General features: G+C 43.5%; 1 protein-coding gene across 13 annotated transcripts in view; it reads left to right on the top strand.

Moving 5' to 3' along the window:
* The window catches only part of hic2 (hypermethylated in cancer 2), a 149,230-nt gene that overhangs the window by 65,345 nt on the left and 62,234 nt on the right, over positions 1-21,651 (top strand). For 5 of the 13 annotated variants that reach the window (XM_043715362.1, XM_043715368.1, XM_043715371.1 and 2 more), the window contains one exon: positions 11,910-13,749. The exons of 1 other annotated variant lie outside the window; for it this stretch is intronic. In XM_043715362.1, coding sequence (XP_043571297.1) covers positions 11,910-13,683 — 1,774 coding nt within the window. In that variant the 3' untranslated portion in view covers positions 13,684-13,749. Of the gene's footprint in view, positions 1-588; positions 1,417-1,537; positions 1,709-1,734; positions 2,543-4,363; positions 4,530-4,817; positions 4,842-5,035; positions 6,464-11,612; positions 11,765-11,909; positions 13,750-21,651 lie in introns of those variants that run through there. 7 more of the 13 variants (XM_043715370.1, XM_043715366.1, XM_043715361.1 and 4 more) reach the window with 7 other exon arrangements.

Genomic DNA, 21,651 nt, shown 5'->3' with positions numbered 1-21,651 from the left:
CACTTTTAAGGAGCTATGAACCTGCATTCCAAGGTCTCTTTGTTCAGCAACACTCCCTAGGACCTTACCATTAAGTGTATAATTCCTGCTAAGATTTGTTTCCCAAAATGCAGCACTTCGCATTTATCTGTCTGTCTGCGTAGGTTTCCTCCAGGTGCTCCGGTTTCCGCCACAGTCCAAAGATGTGCAGATTGGGCAGTGTAGCATGGCCAATTGACCTATTTTGTTCGGTGCATTAGCCACGGGTAAATGTGGGCGGACGAATGGGTCTGGGTGGGTTGCTTTTCGGAGGGTCAGCGTGGGCTTGCTGGCCCGAAGAGCCTGTTTCCATGCTGTAGAGAATCTAATCTTTCTTCTGCTTACTGATAGGCTCCCAAGTCGAGCAGCTCCAACATGGACTGGCCAGAGGCAGTACAGAGCCTGAAATGCTCAAGCTTACCACCGGGGAGCCGGAAGCATGGCAGAGAATGTTGCAATTCCAAATTGCTTTGTTTTGTAGTAAATTAGGGTCAGAAGCCACTGGAGAGGGGACCCCCAAGTAGAACACCGAGCCTGTCCCGTTAGCACAGTGGAAATGTGAAAATAGCAGCTTGAGATGAACAGTGTGGTCAGGTGGAGAGGATTGGGAGAGCCAAGAAACTTCAGCTGTGAACGTAGTTTGGAGAAATTAGGACTGTGCAGTACAGAATTGGACAAGTATACTACTCCCTGCCTCCTGGATGCTGACATGTCCCGGCCACAGCAATTTCTCGTTAATCACTAACCTCATTCCTGATCTCAGCCGCTGCTAGCCCTGGTGTGCACCAACCAGAATAGGGAACGGCCTCACCACACGCGTTATTTCGTACAAGCCGTGCTGTGAGTTAACCAGTTCGGCTGGTTCGACCAGAAAACCCCAAAGCTGAGCAGCGAATGAAGGAGGCCTTTTTTTTTATCCCCCCCCCCCAAGAGTTGCAGTACAAGTCAACGCCTCTCCCTCTGAACTGCCGCTGGGGTTGAAACTGTCCGCTTCAAGTTTGTTTGTATTTTAGCGCTTTTACATCTGTTGGAGGGAACAGTTGCTTTAATTAGCTTTCGGTGGGGAGGATTTTACTCATTGGTAGATCACCCACTTCCTCACTTCGCCAGAGTGAGTGAAAGGTCAAAAAAGACTTTGGATTTTAATGTGTTATGCACTGACTGAGTGAAAGTCGTTCAGGATAGTCTGCAGTGAGACCTCCTGGTATTTATAGCTCTCCCTGAGTGTGTCCCACTCTCCTGACTCGCCACCACATAACAGATGAAGCCCGATTATCTGTCCATCCGCTTGGCTCTGTGCAGTCGCAAAATGACATGAACACGCCAACGTGCTGGAGAAAGTCGACAGGTCAGGCAGTTTCTGTGGAGAGAGGAAACGGGGTTAACGTTTCAAGTCCGGTATGACTTCTGTTTTGTTTTTTTCTCTCTCTCTCTCGCTGTTGATTTTTTTTTAAACAGGATAGTTGTGGTATCTCTCCACACTCCTCCCCGCCCCGCCTTATTTGTAGAAATCAGGAGGGGTGGGTGGTACAGAGCCTTAGCAGACAATTCTAGTCAACAAGAGACTTCAGCTGTGAACGTAGTGTGGAGAAATTAGGACTGTACAGTTGTAATGCCCCGACCACCGGACCGGCAGACCTGAGTACAAGTCCCACCTGCTCCAGAGGTGTCTGATAGCAACTCTGAACAGGTTGATGAAAAATATTTTTTATATATATAAACCTTTTAAGGGGAGCTTTGGCAGGAGTTGTCAACGTACCGTGGGGTCTGGACAGAGTAGGTAGAGATAAACAAAAGAGTATACGTATGGGATGAACGGAAGGCTATAGATCTAGGGCATTATTTTAATTTGCCCTTGGTAGTGTTCGGCAAACATCGTGAACCAGAGGGCTGGACAGCTTCCTGTTCAGAAATTGCTGGAAAAAGTTCAGTTTGTCTGACAGCATCCAAGGAGAGAAACCAGAATTAGCAATTCGGGTCGAGTGGCCCTTCCTCAAAACTTTTTCTGATTTACACCATCCGTAGTTACCTTGGTTTACAATTTCGGTAGGGAGAAAGGTACTTGTTCTTGACCATTGCATAATCGACGGGCCAAATGGCTTTTTTCTGTGTGTTGTAGACATCTGAGACTCCGGAAAACGATCTAGAATGAGAGAGCACAGCTATAAAGAAATTTCTTGTGAGAAGAAACATTGGGGTAGGGAATGCATTGTTTGGAAATGTGACGGAGGCAGTTTCAACTGAGGCATTTGCTAGGGTATTGAATGATTATTTAAATGGAAACAAATAAAAAATTGCTTCACATGGGACAAAGTCAAAGCTTTTAATCTATCCCTCATCAGAAACTAGGACACAGGAAGCAGTCTGTGGGGGGGGGGGACGTCACCAAATCTATTCCTTGTAGTGAAATGAAGACACAACCAAAAGCTTTGACAACTTGTCAGTTTTTCACAAGGCTGAGGTTCTGTACTACCAAGGAATAATTTATGTATCAAGAACAGCATTCATGGCTGAAGGGGGAAAGGTAGGAGAATGAAGCTAAGTCAATGCTCATTCAGAGAGCCAGTCCAGAATTGATGGACTAAATGGCCTCCTTTTGCGCTGTAACAGTTCTGTCGTGCACTTGCACGCGTGAATTTAACTGCATGTGAATGGCATTCCTTTTCATTTATAATTGAGATATTTTTCTGTCCCACTTTGTTGTGTTTCTTCCACTCCCTTGGATTCCTTTCTAACAGGTCATCAGTCCACTGCTGGTCCACAGGCAGGTAGCAGGAAGAAAGTGCAAACTCCTGAGCTGTTTTTTGTTTTAATGAGAGGCAGATTGGAGAGAGTAATTATTCTTCATGATTCACGTCAAAGTTGGCTAAATCCCCTTGTTGTTCATCAGTTTGCAATAGAACGGTGAACACTGAGAGTTGGCTCTGATCTGATCCCTGAGTCCTGCATTGCTTGACAATTCGATCTCTCGGGAGGCTTTTGGAAAACATTCTGTAGCCCTGGGCTTTAGACATCTCCCAGGAGAAAGGTTCAACAAAGGTGCCTCTACAGTGTAATGAAACATCCCAAGACACTTCAGAAAAGCATTAGTAAGCAACGTACACTGCCAAGCCCCATTAAAGGAACACCAGGGCAGGAAAGAGGAAGACTTTAAGGTGCAGAACAGGAAATGATGGGGAGGGGGTTACAGAGTCGGTGGCTAGAAGCAAAGCTACCAATGATGAAGCCACAAACGTTGGAGATTCAATCAAGATTTGGAGGGGCTGGAGGAGATAGGAATAGGGAAGATTGGCATATCGTTAAAAGGGAGCAGTCGTCTTTTAGTTCAAATTGTTATTGATCCTGTTACCTTCTGAATTTTAAGGCTTTAATTTCGAAACCTTTATACTTCATCATACATAGATAAATGCCTTTCTTCAAAGTATTAACGTACTAAATAGCTGTTGGGAATATTTTGGTTCGCGTTCAAATGCATAATTACTGTCAGTTATTAAAAATAACTATAGAAGAGCACTGATAAATCATCTTGCTTTGCTGTCAAACTGTTAAATAATTGAAGGAGGCGTTCAAAATGCCACAGGGAAACCTATTGAAAATAATTTTGCAGAATTGCCAACTTTAAGTCCATTAACTTTAATTATCTGGGAAACCAACCTGCCAGACACTAAGGATCATAGCAAGCGTCTGGCATATCCGGCTCAGTTTCAGCGTAATATTTAACTTATTTCATTTTTGTCTTTTTTTTAAGAAAGGTGTGTTACTTGTGCCCACATGTCAACTTTTCTCTGTGAATATTCTTCATTTTCTTCCTCTGCTCCATTCAGTACATCATAAATCGTGGGATGATTGTTGAGGTATAGTATCGATGCACCCAGGTCCCAAGATATCGCAGAAAGGTGTGATAACTAACTTCATTACAACGTTGAAGAGTTGAGATTTGCATTGATAATGTGGAGTAAACAGCACTGTATGGGTGTATGTATATGTAGGCTTTTAATGTGGACACGCCTGTGTCCCCAGGACAAATATCCATTTTTTATTTAATATAGTGCCATGGTATCATGTGCATGGGTGGGTGTTGCAGTGGAATGTCACTGGGCTAGTAAGAGGCCTGGGGTAATGTTCTGGATGCACTGTTTCACTTCCTGTGGATAAAATTAATTAAATGTAGAATTGACGATTATTCTAAGCAATGGTGACCACAAAATTGTGGTTATAAAAACCCCTGAGAAAGAGTCACTGGACTCAAACGCTAACTCTGATTTCTCTCCTCCAGTGCTGTCAGAATTGCTGAGCTTCCCCAGCAATTTCTGTTTTTGTTGTAAAAACCCATCGCTTTTAGGAAAAGAAATCTGCCATCCTTGCCTGGTCTAGCCTTGACTCCAGACCCACAGCAATGTATTCGGCTTCCCTGTGAAGAGGCCCAGCAAGCCAAGCAATCTGGGATGGCTTAAAAACTGCTGGCTGGCTTTGTCAGTGACTCACATACCCCATGAGAGTGTTTTTAAAAGGTACATGTGCCTCTGTGAGTGTACAGTAGTGTGTAAATGTATGGAAGCCATGACTCAGTGGGTAACTCTCTCTTTCTTAGTCAGAAGTTTGTGCTTTCACATTCCACTCTGCAGACTTGAGAACGACGATAGGGCTGGCATTCAGTTGAACAGAGGGAGTTCTGAATTGTCAGTGGCTGTCTTTTGGATGAGATGCTGAACTGAGGTCTTTCTGCTCCCTGCTGTCAATGTAAAAAATATTTATTTGACCAGCTGGGTTGTTCTCCATGGTGATCGAACCAATGTTGTATCATCTAGCAACACCATGAGCAGGTGACCTCCTCTTTTTATCACATTGCTGTTATAGGATCTTGCCATGCTTCCTATAGGTAAATAGTGACTGGCATTTCAAAAGTGTTTGCTGGCAGTGAAGCATTTGGAAAACTCCTGTGATCATGAAAGGCACTATATAAATGCAACTTGGTGCATATATATACATATTGTTGCACAGATTTTGTCTGTCATGCATGTGAGGGGTATCTGTAGTTGCACAGGTAAACATAGCCCCATGAATTGTTGGGTGAAACCTTTTTGTAAGATTTGTTTTGAGGAATCTTTTGGGTTGCTCTTGTAGGGCGACTGAATGAGGTTTGACAAGAGTGCTTCCTTGTCTGTTAACCATGTGATCGAGCTGTTCAGCTTGAGAAGAGAAGGCCTTTTGATTGATCAGCCAGTGCTACGACGCGGTTCAATGGCAGTTTTGTGCTTCATTCAAAACATTTAAAATGAGAGGAGCCTTTTTTGAGCATTTTATTTTTCAGTTGGAGTATTTCATGCATGGTGTGCGTATGCGTGTATGCTCTTTTATGGACCGCCCGAATTTAAAAATCTTTACAAAATTCTACGTTTCTGAAATTATTTCCGACATCACCAAAAACACACCAGGGCTGTATCAGTGCTTTTAAAAAATACTTCTTTTATATTGATATGCTTTCACCCTCTGGCGATGCTTGTCATATTTTTAGGCTGATAAAATGGCGAACATGCTTAAATGGTTAAACAACCTTTTTAACTCTTTTTATATGCAATAGTGGATGGTCAAAAAAGCTGCAGTCCTATGTCTGTTCCCGCCTTGTGAGGCAAGGTGAATATGAAGGATCCTTGCCATGGTTCAATGATGTCTAAAATGTCTTGATTAAATTAGAGAAGAAACATGAAGATGCTGGCTGTTTTGGCGTTTTTTCCTTTGGGGTATTAGAATAGTCAGTGAAATTACTGATTCTACATTTTCTTAACTTCAGATAGGATATTCTGCACCAGCATGTCTGTGACAGAGCAAAACTGACTCAGCAAGAAGTTTTAGCTAACACCATAAAAGGCTAAAGAACAGCTGAATTTGTTTCCGAAGCAGCAGTCTTAATTAATTAATTACTGTTGTTTGAAAAGGTGTCTAACAGGCTTGTACCCTTCTCCTTCTCCACCCCGTGTCTCTGCTGTCTTTACGTTTTTTGGGAGGTGAGGTCTGTTACTTACAATTTTGAAAATGAACATATGGATATTGGTGCTGGTGATTGGGAGAGTATATCGTCAGCCTCTGCTTTTGATATATTGATGGGTTAGATGAGGAAAGCAGCAGGTGGCTTGTGTGAAGCATAAACTCCAACACAGTATTGGGCTGAGAAGTCTGATTGTGTTGCAGAAGTCAGTAAGATACATCCACCTCAGATGTTGTGGATTCAGACATAACTGGAGCTTGTAGCTTGTGTGGGGCAGAACTGGGAAAGCACAGCATCATTTGATTTGCAGTTTTCATGAGGCATTAAATTTCTGACTGTTCCAGTTGCTATGGTTGGGGAAGATGGCAGCCCCCAAAAGATTTCTGGTAAGGAAGTGCCGCTGGGAATCCATTCTAAAAATGCTGCAACTCTCCACCAGCCTGACAGCATCTGAGATTAGTGAGTACCGGAGTGTTTCCAGCATTGAGAGTTTATTTTAATTTCAGTATTTCTCTAATCTTGATCAATATTCTTCCCTTGACCAATGTCACTGCAGAAGTAAAATAATTATGGGATCTTGCTGTGCATGTTTTCTGACACTGCACTCAGTCACTATGACTTGGTTGTCTGTGAAACACATTGTCCTGTCTCTCTCAACCATTTCTGTTCTTTGCAAAGTACCTATTTATTCACCGATTGGAGGTTCATTATTAAATCTGATTTAAATTTTTAAAAATTTGTTTGGTGATGGAAAGCGTTTCCACTATGACTAAAACTGATACTCTTGGTTAACCATAGCATATGTACATGTTCTGAAGCAACATGAAGTTTGTAAGCTGAACTGTTTCTTCCCCCCCTTTTTAAAAAGAATCACAAAGGCACATTCATAACATCCTCTGACTCCATCCCTATCTCTGATAAAACCTCATCCATGACTTTGCGATCTCCACGCTTGACTATTCCAGCACTCTTCTGAATGGTCTCTTGCATTGTCCATACCAAGGGCCATCCTTAACTAAGACTTATTTTAAAGTGTAGTATTCCCTTTTTGTAAAGAAGTTATCTTTAGTTACCCAAAACTTTGTGCTATCCATATTCTAATTGGAACTAAGGTCCATTCACATTTGGATTTGTCGACTACATCCAATCCTGGTTAAGCATTTCCTCAACTTTTAAGATTCACATCCTTATTTTCAAATTCCTCCAAGGTTTTGGCTGCTTTTTCTTGATAATCTCTCCTTTTGCAATACTGGGATATCTGTGCACCTCGAATTCTGGCCTCTTGAGCATCCCAATTTTAATCACCCTACAACTGGTGGTCAACAGCCAAGACCCTAAACTTTGGAATTTTCATATTACACCTTTTGCTTTACTGTATGCTTTCCTCTTGTGCCATTCCTTAGCATCTAGCTCTCCTGTGCCTAGTATGTCAAAATCTATATGCTACTGCTTTCACAAAGTACCTCAGCTCATTTTGCTATATTAAAGACACTTTATTAACACAATTTGCTGATGTTGAAATTGGAGCATGTGACTTGTAAGCAGTTGTTTTTCAATATAAATTTACTGTCCAACTTTCAACTTTTTTGGGGGATTTTTTTTGTGAGTGCAGCTTATGGTTTTTGGGTATTCAAGACAGAGTTGTATTACCTTAGTAAGCGCTTCAAAGATCTGAAATCACATCACATAAGGGAAATACTTCCCCATTTGCTACTCTGCTACCATGTCCTAAATAAATTCAGAAGCATGTTCCCTGTTTTGTAGGAAAGTGAGTGACCGTTTTGAACAGAGTACAGTCCCGTAGACAGCGGTGAAGTAAATAACCAGTCGATTTTGGTGCATTCATGAAGAGAGCTGCTGGTGTGGACATAGCAAGAGTCTCTTAATGAAAAGTGCTGTGGTTTTTTTTTACATGCACCTCATTGTAGGGTCTCTTTGAGATTTCATTCAGTGCAGTACTCCCTCAATAATAACAACCAAAAATTTACACATAGCTTGTGCCTTCAATATAAAACAATAATCTGCAAGTTCTCCACAAGGTAGTGATCGGCAATAAATGTGGAGAGGTACAGAGCGAGAAGAGTAAGTATGCTGGAGATGCTCTAGCTCGATCAGGTCAGTAAGATGGCACCAAACCAGGCCATTCATTGAGTTTGAACTATGAAAGACATGGCTGCATGGTTGACCAGTGTAATTTAACTGTCTGAAAGCTGTGGGGACGTTCGAGTATCCCACTGAACTATCTGATTCTGTTATGTGCTGAAGTCCTGCAGTAGGCCCAGAACCTCCTGCTGACATGGCATAGGTTTAAGGTGAGAGGGGAAAGATTTAAAAGGGACCGAAGGGACAACATTTTCACACAGAGTGGTACGTATACGGAATGAGCTGCCAGAGGAAGTGGTGGAGGCTGATACCATTACAACACTTAAAAGGCATCTGGATGGGTATATGAATAGGAAGGGTTTACAGGGATATAGGCCAAATGCTGGCAAAAGGAACTAGATTAGTTTAGGATATTTGGTCAGCATGGTTGAGTTGGACTGAAGGGTCTGATTCTATGCTGTACATCTGTGACTCTATTTTGAGCAACGATTTACATAAGCTATCTGATTTAAAGTAACCGATACCAAATATTGGAAAAAGCCAGTGACCCTTCCAATATTAAAACCGAAAGAACTGCGGATGCTGGAAATCAGAAACAAAAACGAAGTTGCTGGAAAAGCTCAGCAGGTCAGGCAGCATCTGCGCAGAGAAATCAGAATTAACATTTCAGGCCTGGTGAACTGACGGGTAGCTAGGAAAATGTTGATTTATATGCAGAAGGTAGGGTGGGGGTAGGGGATAAGAAATAAATGATAGGTGGGGGTAGAACCCGAAGAGAGCAGTTGGACAGACAAAGGATTTGATAATGATCTGGCAAGGAGAATGAATAGCTGTTAATGGAGACTGTCAGTAACTAACAATAGGTAGTGTGTGATGGCAGACTATGTGATAACTAGGCCTGATGTGTGTGGGATTGGGGACTAGGGCATGGGAGAATTCAGGCCCTAGAATTATTGAACTCTATATTGAGTCCGGAGGGCTGCAGGACCCCAAGTGGAAAATAAGGTGGTGGTCCTCCAGTTTGTGCTGAGCTTCTCTGAAGCACTGCACCAAGCCTGAGACAGATCTTGCTCTCAGCTGCCTCCTCATCGTCATTGCCATGCAATCCCTTTCCACGCCCATCCCCCACCAGGATGGTCTCAGGGCTGTCTGTTTCGTCCTGGAGCAAAGGCCTGAACTGTCCCCACCCCCCCTCCTCCTTTGGCTAAGCTCCTCCTCACACTCAACAACTTCTCTTTTAACTCCTCTCATTTACTCCAGACCAGAGGGGTAGCCAAGGGGACCGACATAGGCCCTGGGTTTATGTCTGTGTAAAAGTGGCAGGCAACTGGCAGCTCTTTTTTGCAGATGTTCTGTGGAGTGGTCACCTAGTCTACGCTTTGTTTCCCTGATATATAGAAGACCACAGTGTGAACAGTAAATGAAGGAGACTAGATTGTGGGAAGTGCAAGTAAAGTGCTGCTTCACCTGGAATGTGTGTTTGGGCCCTTGGATACCGAGGAGGGAGAAGGTAAATGGGCAGGTGTTACACCTTCGGTGGTTGCGGGGAAGATGTGGGGGGCTGTTGGGAGTAAAAGACAAGTGGGCCAAAGGTGACCCGGAGAGAATGGTCCCTGTGGAAGTCCGACAAGGGAGGGGAGGGGAATCGGTGTCTGGTGGTAGAAATGGCAGCTGATGATCTTCTGGATGTGGATGCTGGTGGATCTGGTAGGTAAGGATAAGAGGAACCTTATCGCTATGGCAGGAAGGAAGAGAGGGGGTGAGGGCAGAAGTGCCGGAGGTGGGTCAGACCCAGTTGAGGGTCCTGTCAACAACGGTGCAGGGGAATCCTCAATTGAGGAAGAAGATGGACATTTCGGAGGCTCCCTTGTTGAAGTTGGCATCATTGGAACATATGTGACAGAGACTGAGGAACTGAGAGAATGGAATGGTGTCTTTACAGAAAGCGGCGTGTGAGGATGTATAGTCCAGGTAGCTGTCGGGAGTCGATGGGTTTATAGTGGATATTAGTGGCCAGTCTATCCCCAGGAATAGAAACAGTTGTTGAGAAATGGAAAGGAGGAGTCAGAGAGAGACCAGGTGAAGGTGGGGTGGAAACTGGAAGCAAAAATCCAATTCTGGGCAAGAAAGGGAAGCAGCCCCAATGATATCATTGATACATGGGGGAAAGGGTTGTGGGTGGGGCCAGAATTGTACTGGAACAAGAAATGTTCCACACACCCCACTGCTCAGACGGGCATAACCAGGGTCTATGTGGGTCCCCTTGACCACCCCTCTGGTCTGGAGTAAATGAGAGGAGTTAAAAGAGAAGTTGTTGAGGGTGAGGAGGAGGAGGGTGGTGTGGGAGTGGGGACAGTTCAGACCTTTGCTTCAGGACGAAGCAGAGAGCCCGGAGACCATCCTGGTGGGGGATGGGCGTGGAAAGGGATTGCATGGCCATGATGAAGAGGAGGCAGCTGTAGTCCACAAACTGGACATTCCAAATGTAATTTTATACAAAGCATGTGGAGTTAAGCTGAATAAATGAGCATTTAATTTTTCATTTGGTAAAATGAGATTATACTGTCTATTTCTGTTGCACAACCATTATTCTTCAAAGCATTTTCTAAAAAGCTGTGTATCTCAGTACTTCCTAATCTGCAGATGATATCCATGTGCATCAATATATTTATATCCTGTTTAATTCCATATTGCCAAACCTTTTGGTGATGTTTATTTCAACATTTGAAAGTGTCCAAATTTTGGATGGAAGAAACTTGTGATAATCAATGGTGTAGTTACAGTTACAGGGTAGTGGTGGCAGTGGGGAGAGAATTTTCAGTGTGTCTCCCTCCACCTTCCGATCCATCACTAAATTAGTGGCCATAAAATCGCCTCCCTCTATTCTGCCTGGTCAACTTTGGACACTTTTAGGAGGAGAGGTTTGGCCATTCAGCCCATTGAGAACCTGTGCAGAGATGTTACTAGACACCACTGGAGCAGGTGGGACCAGAACCCAGGTATTTAAGCCAAGAGGTAGGGACAGTACCACTGTGCTGCTGCTGTCGATATTTATAACCAACCTGTTCAGATGTGTTATGATATTCCCCCTGAATTCGGTGAGACTTGAACCAGGGCCTCCTGGCTTAGAAGCATGGACCCTACAAGAGCCCTTCAATTCTTTTTCTGCCGACACCACATCAACATCACATTGATTTTTCTTTTTCCCTGATACACTTCTGGGGCAAGTGGGACGTGAACCCAGGTTTTCAGGTCCAGAGGTGGGGAAGCTGCCACTGTGCCATAAAGACCTTTCAGCCCATCATTTTAATTAAACATTGTGAGCTTTGGGCCAAGTAAATTGGTCCCTTTTTGAAGACGCATCCTCAGCACTACCCTAGCCCAAAGTAATAATTAAGTGTGTTGCTGGAAAAGCACAGCAGGTCCGGCAGCATCCCAGAAGCAGAACAATCGATGTTTTGGACATAAGCCCTTCATCAGTAATGCGGTCCCTGATGCTGCCTCACCTGCTGTGCTTCTCCAGCGCCACACACCCAACCCTGATCTCCAGCATCTGCAGTCCTCTTTCTCCAAAGTAATTACTGTGTTATGCAGAGGAAACTGAATGTGGCCAACATTGATGAGCTATCCTTATGAAGCATGCATTGATATCTGCAGGTAAATGATTGACGTGTCTGCCACTCCTCACCAACAGCAAGTATTGGGGAACACCAACTTGATGAGAGGGCACGCGCATAAAGTCTTTTCAATGCTTTTTCTAATAACGTTTAAGCATGTTTGTTATTTTGCTTTTATTTTCCAGGTGGTTAAAGTTTGAGGAATTAGAGGTGGAAATGGAGCTCCCAAATCACGCCAAACAACTGCTGCTGCAGCTAAACCAACAGAGAAGCAAGGGGTTCTTCTGTGACGTTATCATTGTGGTGGAGAATGCCCTGTTCCGTGCCCACAAGAACATCCTGGCAGCCAGTAGCATGTACTTCAAGTCCCTCGTGCTCCATGACAACTTGATCAACCTGGACACTGATATGGTCAACGCCACCATCTTCCGACAGATCCTCGATTTTATCTACACCGGGAAGCTCCTGGGCACGGACCAGGCCAGCGAGCAGAACTTTAACGCCCTCCTGACGGCGGCCAGCTACCTCCAGCTCCACGACCTCGCCGCCGTGTGCAGGAAGAAGATGAAGCGCATCGGCAAGACTTTGCACGGCAAACTGGTGGGCCCAGGCCCAGGGAAACCCGGGCGAGGGCACCGGCTGCCCTCTGCCCCTGTCATCCAGCCGCGCTACTCGGGCTCCCCCGAGGCTCTCCAGAGGCTCCAGGCTGGGGAGCTGCACCGGGTGGAAGTCACCGGGGATGAGTTGTACCTCGCTAGCTCGAACAAAGGAAACCCTCACTCTCTCGGCCAGAACGGCGGCACCAGCAAAAGCAGCAATACTAATAACAGCACCAACAGCAACAAGGGGGAGCACGAGCAGATGCTGGGCCTGGACCTGTCCAAGAAAAGCCCCTCGGTCCCTCCCCACATGTCTCAGGAAGACATGCAGCTCGGAGAGTGCAGTCAAGGCGGCTCTCCGCATCCTGCCTCTGTTTCTACCACCAACAGTGCCCCCTTCGAAGATGGCGCCGCCAACCCTCACAAAGCAGAGAACAGTGATTGCCCGGAGAGGAGTGATCTGGCCTCTGACGCCCAGATCCTGGCCGACACGGGACAGCCCAAGGGCTTCCGCCTGGCGGTTCGGGGTGGTGCCCCCTGGCTGAAGCAGGAGAAGGTGTATGGCAGGCCGGAGGGCGCCAACTGCCGGGACGAGGGGGCCTCGCTCCTCAACGGGGTCATCATGGGTCCCCTGGTCAAGTCGCTGGAGCGGGATTCCGGGCGTCACTTTGAGCACGCCGTGCGCTGTAAAGAGGAAGAGGATGATGAGGTGGAGGAGGAGGAGGGAGGGGAGGAGGAGAACGGCAGAGAGTGCAGCGAGGACAGCGCCCAGAGCGGCGAGGAGGACGCAGTGGCCGGAGGAGGAGGTGGCGGCCACGGCTACAGGCCGGGCCAGGACGGCTTCGAGCCAGCGGGGTACGGCGACAACCTGTACGTGTGCATCCCCTGCGGCAAGGGCTTCCCCAGCTCGGAGCAGCTCAACGCCCACGTGGAGAGCCACACCGAAGAGGAACTGTACCTGAAGGAGGAGGTGGATGGTGGCCTGGCTGCCCCCAACCCGCCGTACCCCAGCGACTCACGGCCCTACAAGTGCTCAGTCTGTGAGAAGAGCTACAGGGACCCCTCCACGCTGCGGCAACACGAGAAGACCCATTGGCTGTCCCGGCCCTTCCCGTGTAACATCTGCGGGAAGATGTTCACCCAACGGGGCACCATGACCCGCCACATGCGCAGCCACTTGGGCTTGAAGCCTTTTGCATGTGAGGAGTGTGGCATGCGTTTCACGCGGCAGTACCGATTGACCGAGCACATGCGGGTCCACTCGGGCGAGAAGCCCTACGAATGTCAAATCTGTGGTGGCAAGTTCACGCAGCAACGCAACCTGATAAGCCACATGAGAATGCATACCTCACCAACATAAGCCAAAGACTCCAACCTCAATTATATATTTTTGTGTGTGTGTGTGTGTGTGTGTGTGTGTGTGTGTGTGTGTGTGTGTGTGTGTGTGCATCTCTCCAGCCTCCTTTACAACATGTTTTCAATGGGAGAACGAGCAACTGGGTTGGGTGGGTGATTGATCGGGGAACGGGGTCTTTAGTTTCCAATAGTTGTTTAGGGGAAGAAAAAGAATCCTCGAAGCTTCGAGGTGCTTGTTTTATTAAGAAGTAAGGACCTTTTGTAATTTTTATGTGAATGTTTAAACTGGAAAGTTGAGGATCTAGCTGGGGTAGTTTGGTGTAGGCTGGACTTGCTGTTATTTCCTTAGGTACATTTTCCTTTGTATTTCCTCCCGAGTTTAGCTCCTCTCCCTGTGCTGAACAAGTCTGGTTGAAGTGACTTATCAGCTTGCTACCTCTTCACAATGATAATTTATAAGGAAAAAGTACGAAATAAAAGGTTTAGTCAAATAATATTGCAAGGGAAAAGGGGGATAGATCTCTTTAAAAAGTAATAACAATGAATTTAAGATTTAGTATTTCCATTTTGACATTGTCCATCCCAGCTCTTTTTGATTCTATCCGAATGTTGGCTGATTTTTTTTTCCCAAACCAGACCAGATAAGACTTGTACGTTTTATCTGCCTCGACCAAATTATCTAAAAGTGTACAGTGTTTGAATGTTGAGCCATACACTCGAAGTCATGACTGCTTCAGAGTTGCTGCAGTCATACTGGTTAATGGCCAGTTCCGTGGTGAGGGTGGGAAAGGGTGTGTGGGGTAAGGGAAATGGGGCTTGTATTTTCAATAGCTTTTTATTGGTGAGCTGCTGAACCCAAGAGAAGATGAACTGCATGGCGTGGAAAGAGTTAAACTGGTGTTTACATAGGTCTGCTAGCCAGTAAAGGCCTACCCATTATTGTTAGCATGGTACGGAAGTTATAGTGAAGGCAGCAAGGTGTGTGGATAATGAGCTTTTTGTCTCTTAGCTGTACATTCCTGATGAAACCAAATTCACAATTGCTGCATAGAAACAAAGACTATAGTGAATCAGGGCACGCAGAGGCAGATTTTGATGGCTTTGATTGGAACAGATTTCCAACTACTTTGGAAAAGGTTTACAATGTATCTGTCACAATAGCGCCTAAAATGCCCTAATACAAAGATACAGAAAGCTTTTTTAAACAAATATATATATATATATATATAATATATATATAGGGCTGGTTTAGGGTTTTTGTGTTTTTTTTTTAAATGATAATTTCACGTTTTGATAATTGATTCAGTTTGAACATTGTATGAGTCCTGATGGAAAAATATCTTTTTTTTTTGGTTAGACCTCTCAAACCGAGTGTAGGTACGGAGGAAGGAGGGGATTCACAAGAAAGGGGCCCCTTTCTTAAATGAACCAAGTTGAGTCGTTTAGTTTTGGCATTTGGGCTGACAAAAATGACTTGGACAGCACGTGATCATATTCCAGTTTGTTTTACTGAGGGGACACTGGAGCAAGTCCACATGGTCTTTCCTTATTTCCCAAGATTTTTTTTTGTTTTCTTTTGTTTTAAATATATATGTTTAATATATATATATGTTGGGATGAAACGAAGATCTAAATAAACTAGTGATTACAGCTCAAACAATTGAACAGAGTGCAGTACCGTTCTCAGCACTTAAAACGAGTATGACATTATGTTTGTGTACAGCGAAGGTATTGTACAGGAGCTTTCCTTTCAAGTAGTTATGTAGAATTGCAGTTGATAGATTTTTATTCAAAGGAAAATTTAAAAAAAATTTAAAAAATGGTAAACTTTCCAAACTGTGACAATAAAAGGTTCATAATTCAGGGATTGTTCAGCACCTGCACAGTGCAGTAATCTCAACTACATTTATATAATGTCATAATGTATCGAGACATTTTCTGTATTTTAATGAGAAGCAGAACACTAGTTTCATATTTAAGATTTTGATGGGGTGGGGAGGGAGGGGGTACTTTTGTTTTCAGATACACACAAAGAGCCTCGGATGAGGTCTAGGCAGCTCATGCAAAAAAAGTAAAATATAGGCTGTAGTCATTCGTTCCTGTTGATGTTTTTTTGTGTTCCTTTTTGTTTTGAAAGTTATCAGAGTTGTATAAAAAATAAAGCTCATACCCAAATTCACAAAAAAGAAACTATTTTTAAACCAAAGCACATTTTAATGAGTATGAAAAAACCTCATGTGACTCAAAAATTATGTATTTATCTCATTGTTTACATGTAAACTTTCAACAGTCTCAGACCTCAGCAGAATGCTTCTTTCTGACAAAAATGGTGCAAACTTAACACTTTTTTGACAGTGTTCTTTTTATCAATATATGTATGTATTTGCAGTAATGAATGTATTTATTTCTTTTTTGAATCCTGTACACACTGTTTGCATTTAAGTTTCAGTCCATATGCAAGAAACTGTATAAGTTGGACCTTTTACAGAAAAAAAAATCTCAGAGACTTACCACATAGCCATAAACCGCATAACCTGTGAAGACATTATTTGCAAAAGACTGGACAATTTTTTTTTTCTCTATTGGCTTTGCATTGAAGATGTAATATGTTTGTTGTATTTAATACAATGTGTTTCTTTCTTGTCACAATGCACATTCATCCTAAGTCACTGCATGGCAAGCATTCCACATCCTGCCACTGCGTAGCTTGGGGTAACAGTATTTATCTTTTTTTTTGTGTTCTGAAATCGTCACTTTCTCGCGCAAAAAAAAAAGCTAGAATTCAGGTCAGGGCTGCATTATTTGCAGCTCAAAATTGTCATGTGTCATATAATAAAAATAGACAAATGAATGCTGAACTCAGCATTCAGAAACGTTACAGTCTTAATGTACAGCAATCAAACTCTTATTTTACAATCTTTTCATTAAAAGCTTGACTGAAAACCATTCATGTCTCTTGTCCTTCACTTTAGCAGCATCCCAGGTGAAAGTGATGTTAATGTTTGTGGTGGCAGGTGGAGGTAATGCTGAAGTATTGATCTATGAGTTTTAAGCACCAATGTTTGATGTGTGTAGCCTCTTTGATAGATCACTTGAGGTGCCTATAATGGGTGTTTTTGTCTCCTATTTTGCACCATATTCCAGGATCTGTGAATATTTAGATTTAAGAAGGGCCATGCAGCTTGTGCTTGTAACTCTACCATTTCAAGAAAAGTTAAATCTGTTGCCCATCATCAACCTTATTAATGTAAAAGCTTCTAGGTTCCTCAATTACTGTGAAGGAATTTGCAGTTCTGAAGGTGATTTGTATGCTTTTTTGCGTGGCCTTTGCTATGACCATCCAAATTCATATCCACTGGCTTTGTGTTTGACTTTGACTTTAAAGTTTTCATCCACCTTCTCCCAGAGGATAGAATGTAACAGGAAATGGCTGAAGCAGAGATCAGTATAGAAACAGAAATTGCTAGAGACACTCAGCAGATCAGGCAGCATCTATGGAGAGAGAAACATCTCAGTTCAATATGGGTGCTTCATTGAACTCTAGGGGTTGATTCTATTTATGTCTCCACACTTGCTGCCAGACCTACTGAGTTTCTCCAAGAGTTTCTCTTTTGATTTCAGATTTCCAGCAGCTGCAGTATTTGACTTTGAACATTTTTATAACCCTGTTGCAACAAACCATCAACTTTTAAAATGCAATCCACCTCTGTCAAACACTATTGATGACCACCTTCTGTTATTGACATCCTAACTAGCAGCAATGACCTTTTCTGTATTCATGTCTTTATAACCCTTCTATCATTTTAAAGCATAACTAAAATCTGTGCTTAACCTTCTTTATTTGTCAACACTGTACAGTTAAGGCAATGTGGCATCACCTTGCTGAAACTCTGTATCTGTAGACATTGCCACAGTATCAATCAGTTACACCAGTGGAAGAGGCCACTTGGCCATCACATTTGTTGGCTGCTACAGAGCAACTTGGCTAGTTCTCCTGCCCTGCAATTTCTTTCCATTCAGATAATTGTCCAAATCCTTTTTGAATACCAAGATTAAATCCCAATGCTGTCAGTTAGTGAACTCCAGATTCGAATAGATTCCCTATAATATGGAAACAGGCCCTTCGGCCGAACAAGTCCACACCAACCCTCTGAAGAGTAACTCACCCAGACCCATTCCCCCTACACTATATATACACCCCTGACTAATGCAGCTAACACTGTGGACAATTTAGCGTGGCCAATTCACCTGACCTGCACATCATTGGATTGTGGGAGGAAACCAGAGCACCCGTAGGAAACCCACTGGGAGAATGAGCAAACTCCACACAGATAGTTGCCCAAGGTTGGAATCGAACCCAGGTCCCTGGTGCTGTGAGGCAGCAGTGCTAATCACTGAACCACCTGCCATCCTGTGTAAATTTCGTTTTGCTTTTATTACCATTGATTCTTTTACTTAAATCAATTTCCACTAGTTTTCTGTCCTTCTGCTCTCAGAATGGTTTCTCTGTTCAGACCCCTCATGATTTTGAATACCTTGATTGCATCATCTCACAGATTTCTCAAAACAATAGTCCCAGCTGCTCAAACCTATCTGTTAAACTGAAGTCCCTTCATTCCTGGAACAATTGGAAATTATAGTCTTCCATTATAACTGTATAGATTTGTGTTTATAAAACTATAAGAAATAGGTACAGGAGTAGCCTATTTGGCCTGAAAACCTGCTCTGCCATTCGATGGCTTTGTGGCTGATCTGGCATTTCTCGCATCCACTTTCCTGCAGTTTCCTTATAGATTCTGGTTGAGTCCGGAAATCAAGAGCTATCTATCTCTTAGGTATGCTCAAATACTCTGCTCCACAACATTCTGTGGAAAGGAACCCTATTCAGAGAAGAAATTCTTCCTCATCTCAGTCTTAAATTCGCACATCTTTATCCCTATTTTTGCATTCATCGAGGGGGTGGGGGGGGAAGGGATGCAGCGGCACGGTGGCTCAGTAGTTAGCACTGCTGCCTCACAGCTCCAGGGACCCAGGTTCAATCGGGCAACTGACTGTATGGAGTTTGCACATTCTCTCCGTGTCTGCGTGGAATTTCTCTGGATGCTCCAGTTTCCTTCCACAGTTTAAACATGTGCAGGTCAGGTGAGTTGGCCATGCTAAATAGTGTTAGGTGCATTAGTCAGAGGGAAATGGGTCTGGGTGGGTTACTCTTCAGAGGGTCGGTGGGACTGGTTGGACCGAAGGGCCTGTTTCCACACTGTAGGGAATCTAATCTTGTGTACTGGAACATGTTGTTGCATGTTGGCAAGAAAATCCTATAAATAAAAGACTTCAGTCTTCAGGTAGTTTGTATCAAACAGTTGAGTGTTATTTAGTTTGGACTGCTCTGTTTGCAGTGCACATTCTCAGCACTTTCCTGTGCCCTGACCCAGTCACTAGATGCTATTCAATTGCCTTCAAGATGAGCAGTATAATTTTTTTTTTGCTTTTCCTTGGAAGCCAGTTTGGAGTGCTTGAATCAGCAGATTTGCAACAGTCCAATTTGAGTCCTATTGATTGTCTCTATAGTTTCAAACCTCATGAAAGGAGCCAAGTTTTTAAATTCTAAATAAAGATTGAGACAAATGATTCTGTACCATTTCTACACACGACCATATTGTAAACCACCTCCAACTTGGCTGCAAACTATTTTTTTCAGTCAACAACATTGAAAATCTCACATCTACAGTCCAATTAAGTGATACTGTCATCCCCAAATTCAACTTCTGAAATAAATAATCAAGTCCCAATTACATTCCCCCTTCTGTGTTCGTTGATGTCTCAATTTCTCCATAGCTGCAGAATTACTTCCTTTGGCAAAACATGCTCATGTTGTGATCCTGTAAATGGTCAATAAGTGTTGTTCTGTCCTTTGATCATTTCAACAGGTAATTGTTGGTCAAGACCCCCAAGAGAGAATATTCAAGTGCTAATTTGAGATAGTTGGAATCCACTTGAATAGGCAGTATTGCCTTGTCTGCAATGATCCCAAAGTGTTAGCTCCACATCCTGCTGTGGAGCTTTATATCTCTGAGATGTGGAATAGTGTTTCCACAAAAACAAGCCAATGTTCCTTTTGACTTTTCCTTTAAGAGCAGAGGTAGGAATAGGTCTGTTCTACTATTCTAAAGTAGCAAGGCTGATCCTGTACCTTTATGCCACCTTCCCACAGTAACTTCATACCTCTTAAACCCCTTTGCATCCAACAATCTGTTAATCTGACTTGAATATACAAAACACTGAACATCTCTCAGTTAGAGTATTCCAGAGATTCAGTGTTTTGAGTGAAAACATTTCTCCTCACCTCTGTTCAAAATGGTCGGTCCTCTGTTTCTTGATTCCTTGGGATGTCTATGTTGTCAGAAACTTCCTATGTATCAATGTAGTCATAAAGTCAGAGGATATACAGCATAGAAACAGACCCTATGGTCCAACTCTTCCATGCTCACAAGATACACTAACCTAATCCAGGCCCATTTGCCAGCATTTGGCCCATATTCCTCCAAACTCTTCCTATTCATATACCCATCCAGGTGCCTTTTAAATGTTAAAATTGTGCCAGTCTCCACCACTTCCTCTGGCAGCTCATTCCATATACGCACCATCATCTGTGTGGAAAGGTTGCCCCTTAGGACCCTTTTATATCTTTGTGTTCTTACGCCAAAACTATGCCCTATAGTTCTGGACTCCCCCACCCCAGGGAAAAGACCTTGTCTATTTATCTTATCCATGCCCCTCACGATTTTATAAACCTCTATACGGTCACCTCTCAGCCTCTGACACTCCAGGGAAAACAACCCCAGCTTTCAGCCTCTTCCCCACAGTTCAAAACCTCCAACCCTGGCAGCATCCTTGTAAATCTTTTCTGAACCCTTTTAAGTTTCACAACATCATTCTGCTGCAGGAGACCAGAATTGCGCACACTATTCCAAACATGGCCTAACACTTTCCATTCAACTAGTTACAGATTCATAAAATCATGAGGGGCATGGCTAAGGTAAATGGACATGGTCTTATCCTTGGGGTGGGGAAATTCAGAACTAGAGGGTATAGGTTTAGTAAACATTTTAAAGGGACCTAAGGGGCAGCTGCCAGAGGAAGTGGTGGAGGCTGGTACAATTACAACATTTAAAAGGCATCTGGATGTGTATTTGAATAGGAAGGGTTTAGAGGGATATGGACCAGGTTCTGGCAAAATGGGACTAGATTAGGTTAGGCTATCTGGTCGGCGTGGACGAGTTGGACTGAAGGGTCTGTTTCGATGCTGTGAAACTGTATGATTCTCCTTTCAGGGAATAATTTCCATTCCATCTTTCCTTGTAGGGCAATCTCTGCATCAAAACTCTCCTGTGTAATAGAGCTACATCTGGTTTGGGTTTTTTTTTGCTGCCCACAGCTGTGTATGTCCTGACGGACCATTTTTATTCACAAATTTTAAAACTGCGTAGCTTACTTGTCTCGTGCTAGAGCCACCCCAGTGTTTGCTTTTCCAGCTTACTAAAGGTTTTCCATAATAATTGTACTGACCGTTGTTAAGTAGCTAGAAATGATTCCTGCCCATTTCACCCTCTTAGAAGCTCCTACTCAGCTCCCTTTTATCATGTAAATTTACATAAATGCTGAATATATTTGGATCCTGTCACTGCAGTGCAAGTATTGATTTCTGATAAAGTAGATATATAGGAACCATGGTCTGATGGGCCAGATATTGACATTTTGCCATTGGGTGCAGAGTTCAAATCTAACCTATGCCAAGCATGCAAATAAAAGTGTTGTGTACACTGACTGTGAAAGATATTTTGTGAAGACAGTTTGGGCACTCAACCAGTTCCAGGTAAATTAAATAGGACCAACATTATTTTAGTAAGGCGTTTGATAAGGTTCCCCATGGTAGGCTATTGCAGAAAATACGGAGATATGGCATTGAGGGTGA

Source organism: Chiloscyllium plagiosum, chromosome 25, assembly GCF_004010195.1.
Source record: "Chiloscyllium plagiosum isolate BGI_BamShark_2017 chromosome 25, ASM401019v2, whole genome shotgun sequence".
Classification (NCBI taxonomy): Eukaryota; Metazoa; Chordata; class Chondrichthyes; order Orectolobiformes; family Hemiscylliidae; genus Chiloscyllium; species Chiloscyllium plagiosum.
This window is presented reverse-complemented; position numbering and strand designations above follow the sequence as displayed.